General features: G+C 38.8%; 1 protein-coding gene across 2 annotated transcripts in view; it reads left to right on the top strand.

The window, feature by feature from the left end:
* whrnb (whirlin b) overlaps window positions 1–18,067 on the top strand; it is a 121,277-nt gene that overhangs the window by 51,810 nt on the left and 51,400 nt on the right. For both annotated transcript variants that reach the window (XM_042487529.2, XM_088077188.1), the window contains exons 2-3: window positions 1,832–2,008; window positions 16,612–16,737. In XM_042487529.2, the coding sequence (XP_042343463.1) occupies window positions 1,832–2,008; window positions 16,612–16,737 (303 nt within the window). The remainder of the gene's footprint in view (window positions 1–1,831; window positions 2,009–16,611; window positions 16,738–18,067) is intronic.

Here is an 18,067-nt window from a genome sequence, read left to right as displayed (position 1 = left end):
GTAATAGTTATAATTATTTCTGTTAGAGTGAAGTTATAGTGTTATTCAAATTGCACAAATTTTACTGTAAGATGTTTTGTTGGACTGCTAGATTTGAGGTTTGCTACTGTAACAGAGTAACTGTTTTGATACTCCTCCTAAAAGTGACTTGAATTTTATATTATTTTATTTATTTTGCTGTTGGATTGCTAAATGTAGATTGCACTACATTCCTTTTACTTGAGTGGAACAAGCTCTTGCATTAATTTTTAAACACTTTATATCAGACTGTGAAACACATAATACCATGATTGAAGCTGATTGAATAAAACATTGAAATATAATTGACAAGTTTTAAAATGTTATTTTTGGTAAATTCAATGTTATATTAATCAAGTAATAAAAAATAAGCATCCATGTTTTAACAGACATGGGCAACTTGAGTGGTGTGCGGAGTCAAACAGCTGCATGGCTGTTATTCTAGTTTTTCAAAAATTACTTTTATGTAAGAGAGAAATCTCATCAATTTAAGACCTGACTGTGACCCTTGTTCTCTCTGTTTCCTGGTGTCTTTGCTGTGTTTCAGCAGGCGTCTGTGTGAGTCACAGCGATAGTCAGCGTTTTGGCCTCAAAGCCTCCGCTAATTCAGTCTCTCTCTCATAAAACAACTAAATGATGTGACAGCAGATGCACAAAGCGAGGGAGCTTCAGTGATTTAAATAGCAAAGCTGGAAGGGGTAGACGGCAGGAAAGCAACCCAATCACCAGAATAAATGTTGGCATTGTGCGTTTTTGCAAACTGCAGATATGTTACATGTTATTATGTAGCAGATACATTGGAATTTTATGTTTTAATAATGCTGTGGTTAATGTGTGGTTAGGTTTAGGCACAAAAACACTTGGTTATGGTTATGAAAAGACAATGTTTGGCTTAAAATACTCACATCAGGAAGCACAAATGGTAGGGTAGCTAAAAAGCCGCAGTAAAAACGACAGCCCCCCTAACATACACCCGCGTTTGGGGGCTGATGGACCACTGAAAAAAAGGAGACGTGTTGCTAAAAATACTCATAATTTGGAGACTGAAAAGCTGCCAGAAAAATATCAAAAGGACCCCTTTAAAACACTCATATTTGGGGGGTAAAATGCTGCAAGAAAAACAGCGAGGAGCTTATACCATTACTGTTATTGTATGCACGCCATTGCATGTAATCTTGATATCTTCTCTCTTTTTCTTCTCTGCCTTTTCTAAAAGCCTAACCAGGAACTGATGTTGGAAACTAGCAATAGCTGTAATCTCTATATGTGAAACATCATTTACTACAGCTAATTTGTAACAGGCAGAAGTTGTACTATGTTAACTTGCATTCACCATATCAAATTAACTATATAAATAAATTATTAAAAAAACAAACAGTGATAATTCCTCTAAAAACACATATGCTTGGGGGCTACAAGGCTGCGGGAAAAAACATGACACGTACCTAATTAATACTATGTTTACTACCTACAAAATTTGTTCAAAAAGAGCCATCGTTGCTACAAAAAGCAAACAAAAAGTTTGGGGGCTACAAAGCATCCCTTCCATGTCCTGATGATAAGGTCAGCTCATATTATGTCACTTAGAAACAATCATGTAATTCATATAAAACATGCATGTTATATATTCATGGCTTGCAGAAATAAAAGTGATGTCCTTATGTACAAGGCTATAATTCTCTGCCATAAAAGACAACATTTATCGGTTTTCGTGTAGATTATTTCGCCTTAATAGTGAAAGCACTGCTGTGTGGGGTCATGATTTCTGTCATATGTAGCACTTTGATAACCTCTCTCTCCCCTCGTGTTGCAGGTGTTGAAGGGATGCAAGAAGCTGGCCATTTCCGTGTGTTCCATGGGTCGGATTCCCGGAGGCTACATTACCAACCATGTGTACAGTTGGGTGGACCCTCAGGGACGGAGCGTTTCCCCGCCACCCGACAGCCACGAGGCAAACCAGAGGCAAGGACAGGGCATGGAGGAGAGGACGGTAAGATCAATGTGTGTATGTGTGTCTGGTGATGGCACATAAGGATTAAAACCCAGTACATGAAGCAGCTGCAGTGGATGTGATGCACTATACAGTTCAGAGTAAATAAAAACATGGAAAAGAGACAGATAACTGCAGTGCAGCCTTTGAAAGGAAGTGCTTAAAAAAAAACTCTGAAAGTAAAGATACTGTTGCAGGGTTTTTTTTAGATTGCAACTGTCATATTCAAAACAATTTTCTATTAAGTGACCTCCCGCTCCTGTCCAACAGCAGGACTGGAATATTGTCCCCGTGGGATAGTTATCATGACCTTTGGTGCCGTGACATTTTGGAGGACAGACTCATCCCACCACAGGCTTGTGACTCTGGCCGCTCCCTGAGAGAAGGTTTACTCACACTGACTCATCTGAAAAAGATACCCGCTACCATGCTTTCTGATTCACCGTCACAAGCCGATCTCTTTGTTAGAAATAAAATGCTTGGTAAAAATATTAAAGCTCACAACCCAGACTGTGTAGTTAATCTCCTATTCATGTTCTAGATGTTATGGACCCATTCCATCAGTCTCTGAAACTCACTCTGAGCTCCCCGCTCTCCATAAGGAAACACGGAGCTCAGCCCTGCAGAGAGCAGGGATTGGTAATAATAATTCCAGAGAGGGCAAAGTGGATTCAGAGCCCAAAGGTAGAAGCTGGGGTGGAGGTGGGCTTTAAAATCCTATATGAGCAGAGTGCTGATGGCTTGAACGCAGCGCTATGATTAAAAGGGTGCCTTTGATATATGGTGCAGTGAGTACAGTCCCGTTTTAGTGCAGCCACTGAGTTGTCTGCCTGGACGACCTCCTGAGCACATACTGACACACTTCTTGCTTTTGAAAAGGGTTGCAGCTTATTATAGCATTGCATTTTATGTTTTTAAAACATGAAACAATGAAGTCTTAAATGGCTATACAGAATTTTGGAATTAACATTCTGTTTCATCTGGTGTAAAATTAATTGTTTAATTAGCAACTTAGTAAGTGAGGCTTAGTTTCTAAACTTTAATCAAGGACCAACATTAATCAAGAGCCTATTTGTGATGACTCCAACTTTTAAAAGTGTTTTTTGAGAACTTGGTTTCTATGGTGTGACGGTGAAGGTAATAAATTAGATTAAAAACGTAAAAACTCAGCAGTGGAGTTAGGCCTTAGGACCTACTGTGCTCATTTTCAGGTTCATACTTCATGTTCACATGCTTTAATGGTCAAAAACACTTTGTTTCCCTTATACTGTCTGTGCTGCCAAAACTGTAGAACTTTTCCAAGACTTTTCAAGAATCCATAATAACATTTTTTTTCTTGACCCACTTGCCCGGCCTTTTTCAAACATATCAGATTCAAACTTTATTCAAACACAATTTCAGCTAGCTGGTATACATGGAGGGAGAGACGGAACACTGGGAGAACATGGAGATGCATAAGTGAGGGTAATCAAAACATTGTCACACATCAACAAATATTTGAGCCAAGTTAGTCAAATCGACAGCTACAGAAAATACGTATTCCAACACATATCATGAAATTCAAAGAGAATTACGCTCAACTAAATTCCATTACTTAAAGCATTTTTTTCATCACTTTGTTAAAAAACAGATTATCATTGGCAACATTGCAATAAGTGCAGTGCATACACAGGTGGTTGCTTGAACATCCCTGAGCTGTCAAAATAATATTAAATTATAAATAATAAACAGCTGCAAAATCCAATATGAAACAATTCAAAAGCTAAATGTTGACAGCTTTTACAACATACAGTACGTTTCCTCACTTTAAAACTAAACATATGCCGTTTTTTGTCAAGATTTACACCGCCATTAAGCTTGCTTCGCTTTCATTTTAGATGCTGCATCATAACCGTCATGCTTCCGTGCCATGCCATGCCACGCTTTGTTTTGCGTAATGTGAAGTGCTCCCAAACTTTTGAAGTTTTCGTACGAAACGTTTTCTCGTCCTCCGTCATGCCTCTTCAAAACTGGCTTCTCCACCTCCGTTCCTGTCTGCATGTGACGTAAACAGTCCCGCTACATCGAGTGACATAATAATCGCACAACACATTTAGTTTTTGATAATTTATTTGTTACCAACACATTTAATAATAGATTATTATCGATTTAATCAATCTGTTGTTGTAGCCCTAATGTAAACACTTGCAGAAGCGTGCCTGGAGCACACAACCATGTAAAGAAATCTGGCACACTATGATGTCATACTGTAAAAAACTGCTGGAAACGAAGTATGCAGAAAAGTCTAAAGCATCATTTAAAACTTCGGTCACATTTAATATGAACATCCTTCATTGTGACACTATATAAGAAATATGTTAAAGCATTAGAGGTCCCCTTTAAAGGAGCAATATACTACATGCAGAGTCTGGGCTGGGATTGCCTGCACAGAACTCTCACCTCTGATGCCACAAGCACATATGGAGGCACTAACAGTGCAAACAACTGCAACAGTGTTGACAGGCAGGTTTCCATTAACCCTCAAATTGTGCAAATTGAATTTGCGAAATTCGATTATCGTTCGCACAACACGCCTTCGTGGCCTTCAATTGGAAATGATGGCGGCTAGTACAGCGAATACAATAGAAATAAACCTGCTTATGTTTTGAACATCCATCACCATGCTTCTTGGAATGTTTTCGCAAGAGAAGAAGTCGCAGAACATCACTCAATGAAACGCAGTCATCTTGCTATTGCTTTTTATCGACATTTATCAACAAAATATTGTTAAAATTTTGCACAAATCTTCTGCGCTAATCCCTGTGTAAGCAAAGTGTAGAATAAAAGTGATTAGTTAGTCAGTGGGAATGAAAGGAAGGATTCTCATGCATTACCATAAATGCGCGGGTGGCCTGGCTACCATGACAAAAAACAGAGAAGCTCAAATTACAATTCACACAGAGGGAGTGTCATTTCACTGATGAGAACACCATTACTCAAATATATCTTTCCATATCAAATAGTGGTTTGCGGCTCGTGTAGCCTGATGTAATTGATGTAATTAACATGGTCCTCATGGTAATTAAATCAACAATTAGACACTATCCTTAAGTCCATTCTTCTGACAAGATCAATGGTCCATTGAGGCAAACCAGTGTTACTCTGGCAAGGGTGGATATGCCTCATTGCTAAATAGTTTTCTGGAGACAGAGGAAGAGGAACTAGAAATCAATGTTCCAACTACCACTGTAGGATTTGTCCAAACATCCTACAGTAGCTCCATGGCTAAAACTGCAGCATAAGCAGCTCCATGCAGCCAATGCTCGTTCCTCTGACCGTAGTTCTGCCCAGCTTTGCAGATTCGAATGGAGCTCAGCTGATGGGTGATCCATCCAGAAGCTCAGCAGCTGATTTACACCTGATTTTTTAAATGTTGGTACAGCAGGGGAGCAAGAGGATACATTAGAAAAGGGCTTATATTTGCATATATTCAGATGAGCTTGGATGACCTGCAGGAGAGCTAATTAATGGCTGAGGAGTGCTTTCTGGGCAGAGGCCTGAGACGCGGTTATTCCTACAGAGGCAAAATGCCCTGCTGTATACAGAAGGAAGCCATGATTTGTTGGCTATTCATAGAGCATATAAATCTGTTTGAGGTAACGTGCCAGATATATACCAGCTGTGTCACAGTTTGCTCCTCTGTCCATCTTCTTCAGCCACGTTCTCCATTCCCCAGGCCCCTCCATGGCCTTTGTCCTTGCATCCACCAGATGTCCACAGACTTTCCCTTCTTTTCCCATCACTTTACCACCCAATACAAATGCTATCTCTGTGTTAAACAGACGTTAGTAATGGCTATAAGTGTAATAAATATAGGTTAGAAGGTCCCCTCCTATGCCAACTAGCATGGTTAGAATGCTGTTATCAACTATTAAATTGCCATGTTCATTGTTATGCAGTGAAATATATTTAAAGTAAGCTGATTTTGTCATCAGGAGGTGGATGGGATGGTGGGAGACCTGACATCTATGTGAGACTTCTGCCAAGCTGCAGACAACTGTTCAAGACCAACACAAAACAGTACCGGTTAATTTATTAGTGAGACATCAAGGCCCCCAACTGGCCCTTAAACCAGTATTGCCAGATGTTATTGCCATATTTGTATGATAATTTTACCTTACTGTAAAGCTTCCAGTTACCATAGCAGTTGGTTTTAGTGTGTGTGCGCTGTCACACTTTCCGACATGATCAGGGAAACAAAATATGGATCCTACATCTGTGTTGACAAATCGCCCCTGACATGACTTCTTTTCAGCCAAGCATACTTGGTGGAGGCTATAATGAATATGACTTTGAGCTGGGCTTTTGTTCTGGAGCTGCCTTGAACTTTCTCACCAAGTTACGCTGTGTCCAAATTGAGTTGTTTTTTGCTTGCCCCAGTAAACCCAGTTATTTATTTAATTAACTTAGATTATAGCCTCCAAAGTTTCAATGCAGAATTTGAAATGGGCTATTAGTTGTACTGTTTTGTAACTTTTCTCATAGCAGGCTTTTACATAACTGATGGACTTATGGACTCATACTCCCTTGCATATATCATATCTATGTTTGCTTGCTTTGAAAAATTAATATAGGTAGATTTGTTAGCATTAGTGCTGGACCCAAATATCTGGCTATTTGAGTATTCCTTAATTGGATAGGTATTCAGTTTTCAATTTAGGCAACTCATTGAGCCAGCCCTATTATATAATGGAAAGTGGCTTGTGCCAGCTTTTCTGGCCATTTTGAGTCATCTCTCAAGACCCACAGAATATTTTGTACAAAGACTCTGAAAACACTGAATAGCTCAAATGAAAGACGAAACTCTCTTTTTCATCATGGGGAAAAAAGATTGTTTGCACCTTGTTCCATTCTTGATTTATCTGAAGTTGAATAGAGGCTAGTTTCACCAAAAAGAACATTTTTTTTTCTAGAAAGCTGAGAAAAATGCATTTTTGTGAAAGGGAGTCTGTCAAGCAAAACAGTGATTTGAATGTTATAATTTTGCCTTCAATGACATAAAAGACATCTGAAAAGCGTATTACAAATGTGTGTAAATGTGTAACTATGCAAAGTACAGCACAATGCAACAAATCATGGCCCCAGTTCAGAGAGAGAAAACCCACAAAATAGAACCGGAGTCCTATTCCATTATTCCTACCTGCAGTGTTCGGGCAACCCTCTCCGTTTTTTGGGGGGCATTTTATGCTGATATTAAATTGATGTAGCTTTGTTGCTGTAGTTTCGCATCACCTCCGTACAGATTGCTCTGCTCTCTCATCCCGGCTACTCCACTTCATGTTATGATCTACCGTCTTTTGTACTACAACTGCGAATCCCAGCAGCCCCAAAATTACACCCAGGGAGCGTGAGAGCGGCCCCTTGTGCCAGCCGCCGAAAACACACTTTGACGTATATATGTCAATGGCACTCAAGCATTGGCTTTTGAATGACGTATATATACGTGAGTGGCACTCATTGAGTTAATAGTCTAATTTAGAACACTGGACACATATTATTGCACTGATAACTGTTGGACTTTCTTTAAATTTTCAAATTAGAAAGTATCACAACTGCTGACATACTGGCACTCACGCTCTCATGTAACACTGAAGCTCTGTGGTGCATGCTATCTCTCCCTCCCTCCTGAAATGCTGAAACTGTCGGGGGTCGGAATCCAATCTCTCCCTCACCTCCCTCAATCTCCCTCATCTGTGACGCACACACTCAACTATTTTCAGCCAGTGTAAGGTTATAGTTTAACATTTTGTAATGCTGCCCCCAATGCAGGTGTCTTTTAATGAGCCATCACTGCAATTCTCAACAGGATTGTGGCACCAAAATCAGGTATTTTTAAGCCAAAACATGATCTCTTCCTTACCATAACCAAGTTATTTTTGTGCCTAACCCTAACCACACATTACCCACAGTGTTGTCAAAACATAACGTTTCAACGTATCTGCTAAATAAAACGAACAAATGTAACACATGCATGCATTCTGACTGTTGGGTTGGGTGTAAAACAAAAGATGATCTTTTTCCAACCATAAGCAAGTTCCTTTTTGTGCCAAAACGTGACCAACATTGTTTTTTTGTAAAGAAACGTAAAGTTGTGCCAATGGCCGTTATGCATTATAAACATGCTAAAAGGTGTAGCAAGCCTTCAAACTTAGATCTTATAACCTCTACTAATGCCTACTTAATAGAGTGATAATATTCAAACTGGGTGATATGACTGCATCACCTAATCAGCCACCTACTTCTCATTTCCTCCGATTAGTTAATTCTAAATACCAGCTCCATTCCATGTTTGTCACTGGCTTCCTGTTACATGACTGCAACATGTTACCTGCCTGCCGGATCTACTGCCTTACTTGGATCCTTGAATCCCACATCCGCACTCTTATTTCTCCAATAAACCACTGATTCATTCTGTGCCTCCTCAGTCTGCATTTGGGTCCAATCCCTGTTGCCCCACACACCAGCTGTGACAAGCTGTCTGTTTTATGAATCATGTCTATTGAACTGCTCTCTTGTGTAACAATTATAGAGTCAAGTCATCCTGCAAGTCCTACCATTAGTTAAGAGGCTTTGTTGTGTGTGAATCTAGAATTTCCCAATTGTTTAATTCCCATTGGTATTAGTTTGTGATAGCTCAAAAAATCTTCAAGAGTGACTTGAGAAGTTGTGATTGAATTTAAGCCTCATTTTTGAGACAGAGTGGTTTGAATTAAATGTGATAAATGACACACTGGGGATACAAAAAGCAAAGCTGCATTGTCCAATATTTTTATTTTATTAGTGGATCAAATTACTGAAGGATTAAATTTTACTCAGTTTTTAAAATGGCTTTTAGGTGACAATAAGTTCATGTGGACAAAATTGAGCCTTATTCATTTTGTTTTGCTACAGAGCCTATTAAGTGGAAATTTACCAATAAAAATCTCTTAAAGTAAGAATTTGTGTCCTCTGAAATACATAATCAAACCTCTTACCTCTGTTTTCTCCTAAGTAATGTAAAACCAGTACAACTGCCAAGATTAGTCAATTGATTGATAAGTCGCCTGTAGGGCTGAGCGATATGGTGTTAAAATAATATCATGATACTTTTAGGCTACATAGGGATCCACAATATATATCTTGATATTTTGAAATCTCCTCTAAAGTACTGTAAAATACTCAAACACAAAATTATTAAATGAGTTACAAATACAATAGCAAGTAGTCGAAGTAAAGGAGAACAGAAATACAACTCAAAAGAAATAAATGCTGATGTTGCTCTGTGGTTGCTGGATATGTGAACAGTCAAATGTTTGCTAACTTTCTCCGGTGGACATATGACAGATGTCTTGTTTCCAGCTTGTTGTGCTGCTGCCATGTAGCCACAGCAATCAAATTAAGAACAATTGATTAAATTACAGTTGTGTCTGTGACTACTCATCTGTTGCTTTTTTTCCCTGTGGACGTAGAGAAGCCAACATGAGTTATCGTGTGAGTTACCAACATGTTCTCATTAAGAACTCGTCAAACGCATCTGCTCTGTTGGAGTTTACGAGCCACTATTGGGTTCAAGATTCATTAATTTGTCATTCACAGCAACACATGGCTGCACAACAAAATGCAAGTTGTAGTCTCTTGCAACACAAGAAAAAAAAAGAAAGAAAAGCATTAATGGAGGATGTGTTGAGGATTCTCACAGCCCGAGGAAAGAAGCTGCTCTGTAGTCTGGTGTTACAACAGCGGATACTTCCTTAATGCTTGCCAGACAGCACCAGAGTGAACAGGCTGTTGCTGGGTGGATGTTGTGGGTATATACTGTGTATTGCTAACATACTGACATTGTTAGTCAGCCTTCCATCTATTAGAAATTACTTGTATGAGCATTTCCTGATTTTCTACCACTGCAGTTAATGTGTGTTTAATTTTGAGTGACTGAAGTTCCTTATTTCAGGTCAAGGAAAGATTATGTTAATGGTTATGAGAAATAAACATGGTTTTATAAGCGGTAAGAGGTGTCACAGTCTGATGTCTGATGATGTCTTTCATTTCAAGCAACATCTTAAAAGAACACATAGGACTCTATCTTGCATGCATGTGTCATTGCTCGTGTCATGTCAGACTGTGCGCCCCTGGGCATGTTGGTCTTAAAGTGAGGTGTGGTCAAAGCGCACTGTTGGCGGATAGCTATTTTGAGGAAACAAAAAGCGAATGCGCCATTGACCAAATAAAAGCTGGTCTGAAGTCAAAGGCGCAGTTTGTTTCCTGCTATTTAAAGGGCGGATTACTCGGATAGCAAAATGTGCCTGCATGCAGTTCAGATGTTTGGATCAGTCAGGTGGAACATCACAATACAACCCTCAAAGTCCCAGCATTCTTTGTGGCATGTTGTGTGTTGCACAACAGTGATATGCACCACAGATGTCTCTTGGACATAAATGAGGGCACGTTACGGGACGAAGGAAGGCTTGAGGCTGAACTGTGTGTGTCAATGCCAGTTAACCCAAATATGAACACAGTGTCTCAATAACTTCTAATAACTTCTTGGGGAAATTTCTTCAACTTTGTCTTTTTCACAAACGTACACATAGACTTAAGGATGAACAAATTATATTTTGGTGGTCACAGGTCAAGGTCAATGTGACCTTGCTTCCGTTTTATTCTCGTGAATGTGATATGTCAAGAACATCTTGAGGGAATTTCTTCAAATTCCATGAACGTCCATGAATGAATTGATTAGAATTTCGGGTGTCCACTTTGAAACTGTTCTGATTGTAGAGATCTTCTGTTTAGACGGGATGAAGATGTGTGTGAAACGTCCATGTTTTCACAAACATGGATGTAAACTGTAAGCAACTGGTGCTCAGAGCCATGTAACCTGTGTCTCAGTAATCCTAGTTTAGTTTATGGTATTGTCCATTATTTTTAAATGGGCCTTTATATGAGAAGTATTGTCCAAACAAAGTAACAAAGTAATATGCAAATCCATAAATTAATGTTCCTTTGTCAACTATCCTCTTGCTTTTATTGACACACTATAGTGTCTACTTGTTTTACTTGACAAACTACAGAGAGAATTTTCCAAAAGCATTCAGTTCATGGTATCATCACTGGCACATAAAGGTGCACTGTGTGAGGTATGGATCATATGGTTTTGGTCATTCCGAGAAGTAACCTGTGCTCCCCTGATGCAATTTGAAAACAGTATGGGAACACAAGATGTGATGGCCCTGGCTTCAATCATGACCAATCTAATCTCCTCTTCTCCTTCCCATTAAAGTACTGTGCTTTCTGTGCTGCAGCACTCTGACTGTTTGGTGGTGACAGTGAACACTCCAGAGTGGCTCTGCTATAAAAGCTTCTCCCAAGAGGAAGCTAATGCACTCGTTTATTATAAGGTGCAGAATCTCCAAACATCTAACTCAATTTCCTCAACTAATTATGAGCACAATCAATAGCTGCAGTTACATGGACAATATTTCAACAGGATTAAAATCAATCTGATTACAGAGTCCATCTGAATTGTTTATACTGAAAAAAGTAATCTCATTAGTTGTGTGTTTTCATGACCCAAAGTATTTTAACACAATATAACTTTTTTGACTAGTGCAGAGTGGTTCATGTCTACTGTGAAGTGTCTGCTCTGCACTGTTGACTTTATACTTTATGAATTGAATATTCTCAGTAGAGGGAGAAGAAGTGGTTCTGCCTGTAAAAACAATTTAGTAGTAAGAAGCATAATTGTAACCCATGTTACTTTCTGGAGCGACAACCTCCAAAGCTATGAAATTAAAACATTGCGAAAGTGCCAAACACTGCAGTTCCTCTAATGTCCACTTGATGCTAGCTCCAAGAGCGAGCCAATATCTATAGACCCAATATTAAAATGCCCAACATTACAGCAGAAATAAACATGTTTACAACTTGGTACAAAAAATGGTTTTGGTCTCTATAGCTAATTTCAACATTCATGACAACTGGACAGGGGATGAACATTCATACATAACTCACTTGTTTAGATTTTATTAAAGCTTAAAGTTATGCATTTCAAGTAACAGTGCTGGCAAGTAGTGTCCTTGGGCGATCAGTCACATCCACCCATCGCTTCTCCACATCTACAAACTCTCTTCCAAATTTGGTCACTTCTGGCTCCAATTATCCAAGGTGAATGGTCAAAATGCCGAACTCAAGGCTTGAAAATGGGAGTCCATCAAACATTGTATGACAAACTGTGACATTGTGTCACAGTAGCTACGTCCATTATTTTATAGTCTTTGGTAGCAACAAATTACAGATGGCTCCTTAACATGTCGCATGCAGGCTATCGGTAGATGCTACAGTTTAGTAATGTTCCCTGAATGTCTCATATACAGGCTACTAATACAGGTAGTGAATGAAAATTGTTATGTCCAGCAACTCCACAATTCAGCCTGTAACATCTACATAACCTAATGTTACCCCCACACAGCTCAAAGATGGGTTGAACAAATATTACAACCAGAGAAAGGTTCAGCATTTTCATGGTTATCAGATGCTAACATTTCCCTGTTGAATGGATTCCAAAAGTTTGCATCACCCCTCTCAAGCTGACTGAAAATTCTTTCAGATCAGGTCAGTCTTTCACATTTGAGGCGGTTACATGAGGCATATCCATTCTGATCTGGCTAGAATTCGGATTATTAGTGGAATACTAGAGTCCATGTAAATACACCCAATGTGTCATAGCATAGTACCATAGTTGCAGAATAAAAAGATCACTGGGTGAAAACTGTTTTGTTCTGACTTGCTTGCTATGTATGTTCTGTAAAACTTGAGTCATACAGTATTGTTAATTTCTATCAATTTCTCCTCAATCCTGTGCCTATTTATCAAGGGAGCAGGTTATGATGGTGGCAGGCTAAGCCATGTAGCCCAGATGTTCTTCTCCCCAATCACCAAAAGTTCATGACAATAGGTAAATTAAGAGCCTCACCTTCACCACAACAATCCAAAACAATGCCTGTATGACAACAGATGCCACATCAATCCACCTTATTATCTTACATTGCAGCTTTCCCTCACTTGTGAACAAGACCCCAAGACACTTGAACCTCTTCACTTCTTAGAGTGAGTAACTCACCATTTACAGCAGGGTAACATGGCCTCAGATTTAAGGCTAATTGTCATCCCAAACCCTTCACAATCAGCAGTAAAGTATCCTACATCATCAGCAACCACTGCTGGTTGAGTCCACTATGACAGACTCTCTCTGGCCAGTGCCTGTGTTTAGAAAAACTGAGTACAAATCACAAACACACTGACTTCCTAAGGAGGATATAGTAATACAGCTCTATGTAATAATGTTTATCCAGATTTTAAGTTAGGTGCCTCGCCTTCATGTGACGTAACCAGTCTCGTTCACATTTGTGGCCATGAAGTATTTAATTATGGGGGTGAACAAACAGATGAGTTAAGAGGCTGTACAGCTGCTCAAAGCCTGCAGCATCAACCACATCAGTCGCCAGTGTACTATCAAGTAGTACTGATCCATGTACAGCAATTGTTTGCATATACTGAATGCTTAGAAAAAGTTAAGTTCAAATGAATTTGAACAAATGAAAAAATGAACTAAAAGAATAAAACCATGCGTCTTTGAGAATCACATTTATCGATTCAGTTCTAGCGTTGGACTGTTACAAAGGAAGGTAGGGATGTCCCGATCACGTTTTTTAGGGATGTCCCAACCACATTTTTTTGCCCCTGATCCAAGTAATTTGTTATTACCTGCCCATACTGAGTTCTGATCCCATACTTGTATTTACAAGCTGAACAATTGATGCTTCAAGTGCTATAAAGTTATTAAAATCGATCCAGTGTATATGATTGACAGTTTATGCAATACAAGAACAAATGTCTGCATCCAAACAGTTCCTATGGGCATTTTTTTTTTTTTTTTTTTTACAAAATAACCAAGTAAACAAACAAAATAACAAACAACAAAATATTTTTATATGGCTCTTATCACAATTTCACTTATTGCAGCATTTGTTTGTTTTTTTAAATAAAATAATAAAGTAAACAAACTAAAATGTCTTAAGAAATTGCTCTCAATTCCATTTAGTGCAGCATTTGTTTTTTCAATTATCAAAGTTAATAGACAGAAAGGTGTCTTTACAAGTTACTCTCAAATCCACTTAGCACAGGCACAATTCCGCTTATTACAGTATAATAGTAAATCTAGTTCACGAAAAATGAATGCTAAAAGTGGTGCAGCAGCTTAAGTTGAACATGAATTTTTTTAAAAAAAAAAAACAGTTTACTCTTTGGAGTAGCAGCATTAAAATAAAAACTTAATATCTACTGCAAATTGTGCTGTCCTGTGTGATGGCGGACATAAACATAGAATCTGGTGTGCACAAAGTAACCGATCCCAATTAATTACAAAAAGACATTGAGCAGGCCCAATACCAAACATACCGATCAGGACATCGCTAAAGGGAGGTGTGTGTTCTCTTTCCTCTGAGCTGTATATGTGTATACAATTCAATCCTACCTCGCTTGACGTAGTCTTTCAGTTACAGCCTCCTCACAGTGGCAGCAGGCTCTGGGCTCACCATCCAGTACTGGAAAATTGTTCTCTGAAATCTTCTCCAAATCTCTGGAATCTCCTAAAATGGCTCTAAGATGTCCTCCAAAGTCTAGGCTGGTCTTCAAGGGTCTCAACAAAAGACCTGACCTATAAATGAGATAAGATTGTTACCTTTATGTCTATGAGCTACAGAATACAGCTAATGGTATTAACTCAGAGAGTTAATACCATTAATACCAATTCACAACTTCTTTTGTACGACATCTGTAGTTCACCTCAGTTTCAGAAATTACAATTTCAGTCATATTCAAATAACATAATAAATTATTATATTAAATTGCAGTTACGGTGCATAATGCAAAGCACAAGCAGCATATATTTTGTGAATTCAACACACCTTCAGTGTATTCATAACTTACTTAAAGGCAGTCAATAAAAATAACCATGCTAACGATAAAATTCACAAGCAAAGTACATCTTAACCAGCAGCTTAGCTGCAGCTGTTAACTCAGAGTGCATAAAATATGTACTTGAAAACAAAATAATGACAGTATTCTTACTTCACCAACATAACAGAACATACTGCTTATTAGCAGTCATTTTTTAACTATTAAATGTCATGCCTTCAAGTCACCAACAGCTCCAGAAAAATCGACTGGGGTTTAACATGACCCTTATTTAGCATTGAAGCTAGCGGACATGAAATGTTAACCTAAGGTTTTTAACATATGTAAATGGAGTTTAACATGGCGAAAATTAGCATCACGGGTAATTAAACCCACCTGTGGAAAAGGCCTCAGTGCAGCGACCGACAACATACTCTCTGTTTTTTATCAACACTGTGGTATATATTGTGCACATAAAACATAAATTAACACATGGAATCACTACATTAACTTTAATATAGTTTTCTATAGTTTTTAGCTGCATTTCTCACCACTTCAAAGTCCTCTTTTTCGCTCAGCTTCATCCAAGACTGGTTCTCTGTCCTCACCTCACGCGTAGGCCTAATCTAACCTGATACATGGCGGGCGGGATAAACAATCTCATTGGACAACGAGAACGATACTACATAACAATTGGTTGCTCATCAAAATCAGCAATACACCATTATCTTAAATATATTAATATTTAAACGTTGTTAAATTCATTCCATTGTTTTTTTATCCACTACACTTCAAGTATTTAAAAATTTTAGCACTACGGTGAAATGATTAAGGCTTTATTTATTTATTTAACTATGAACATAGTTTTTTTTACTGTGGGCTACACAATGCCATTCAAGCAGGCCATGTTATCATTATAACTCAAATATTAGTAATTTTCTTTTCCTGTACACCAATAAGTTACCGCAGTTACACACACTGTACAGAGAAACACAAGCAAGCAGCATTCAGTTTTAGGATGCCTTGTAGGAAAAAATATATGGTCTCCTATAGTTAAATCCAGGTGATAACAATATTTACCTTGAAAAAAATGTTTGTGGCACACACAGATAAGCAGCAGTTATAATGAAATACCCAAATCTGGATGAGCTACTTCTACCACACATAAGGGGTTGTTTTATGACAGTTTTTTAAACCCTTGAGGCCGACCTTCCCCAAAACAACTGGTGATTTAAACCACTTATAACACTAAACAGAAGTTATTACAAATCAGTGTTTCTCTAAAGCTGTACGGCTTGCCAGAGCCGGGCTGCTAAACACCTGCTAATCTGCGTTCACCCTTTTCTCTAATAACTTAATACGCTTGTGTTCAGGAGGTTGCTCATGTTGCAGAGGGGCTGTGAACTATGCCAATGCCAAAATACTAATGGCCCTATCTCAAGCTTTTTGACTGATCAATTCTGGGCTACTGTAGAAACATAGCGGTTCAACTTGGCGATCTCTGTAGAGGACCTGCTCCCTATGTAGATACAGTATAAACTTTTTTCTATTTCTGCCATTTAATCCCTCTTAATGGACCTTAATGGTTTGGTTTGCCAACACTGAGAGATGTGAATGTTGTGTCTTCCCTATAGGTAAACCTGAACATGGACGACGGTCGCTCTCTGGGCCTAATGATCAGAGGTGGTGCTGAGTATGGACTGGGGATCTACATTACAGGAGTGGACCCAGGATCCGCTGCAGATGCTGGTGCACTAAAGGTACCTCCACCCAAGCTGTCTTGCATTACAAACCATGTCCAACATGTCAGACAAATGACAATTCTTCATCTTCTACTCTTCCTGTCGCTCTTGAGCAGGTCGTAATTGCAAATGAGAATTGGTTCCCAATTAACTAATCTGATAAAAGAAAGGTAAAATGGAATCAATACATCTTTGAGACGGTGGCAAAGAATTATTATAATCAAAGTTATCTTTATGAATAAGTGATTTTAGGTTTCACCCAAGCCAATATCGTCTCCACTACTATGATTAGACAGAACATTCCTTAAGTCCATCAACTAGACTCTTCCCATGGCCAATGCATGGAACTCAATCTGATTTGATTTTTTTTGTCTTTTATTTCGTCACATTTGGAACAAGTCCAGTGTTGCAGGTCCTTGGAAAGCAGAATTCACTTTACAGTTTTGGACTCTGCAAAAAATATATGTCATAGTCATGTTCAGAAACACTGGCAAGGTAGCTAAGCGCATGTACACATACAAGGTATTTGATTTCTGTTTTAAGTTGCTCTAATAAAGTTACACTCAGCTTAGACCCCATGGTGCCGGACTGATTGTTAGCAAGCCAAGCTGCAGAGTGAAAGTTAGCAGGCCTTCAAGGGTCAGGTAGGTAGATACTGGAGGTACAGTAACAGGTGACAGGGTTCCAGGTAATTTATAACAGACAGATTACAGTTTATAGACCATTCAGTCTTTTTTTTTCTTCGTCTTGCTTACATTGTGGGCTGCCGCATTGTAACTGTCCGTGCTTCAAGACTGCATTCCCAAATTGTTAACTGCAGTGTGTGCATTTGGCATCCTGGGTGGTTGTGGTAATCCATGGTTTGAGGTTTTGGAACGCTTTAACTGTAATTTTGGGTACAGTTGTTTGCTGTTTGTCTGTTTCTGTTTTAGGAATGACATCCAAGTCAGACTCAGTGAATTCATTGATATAATTGCAGATGTCAGTGGGGATGTTCTGAATGTGCCTCAGACTGTGATGTGTAGTGCAGACAGTAGGACACCCTCTGATTGGACTGACCAATCAGAGGCCAGATCTCTCAGATCTCTAGGGGCATGGATGAGAGTTTGTTTACTTATTTTAACTTCAACAATATGGCCACACAGTCATTGCCCCCCAATCAGGTAGGGATTTTGCTCTGTCGCCATTTGCATTTACACTACACTTTACTTTAATGTGATCAATCAGTACCCATTGCAATCTGGTCACCCAAAATGTAATTTAATACAAGACGTAAAAGGGTCTTTTAAAAACTATGGCCTAGCGTGGCTAAAAACTAAAGCTTTGGAGTGACAGGTCAGTCCACCTA

Source organism: Plectropomus leopardus, chromosome 4 (genome assembly GCF_026936395.1).
Source record: "Plectropomus leopardus strain MGB_pleo_1.0 chromosome 4, ASM2693639v1, whole genome shotgun sequence".
NCBI classification, from domain to species: Eukaryota; Metazoa; Chordata; class Actinopteri; order Perciformes; family Serranidae; genus Plectropomus; species Plectropomus leopardus.
The sequence above is the reverse complement of the archived record's forward strand: the minus strand, read 5'-3'. Positions and strand labels throughout refer to the sequence as shown.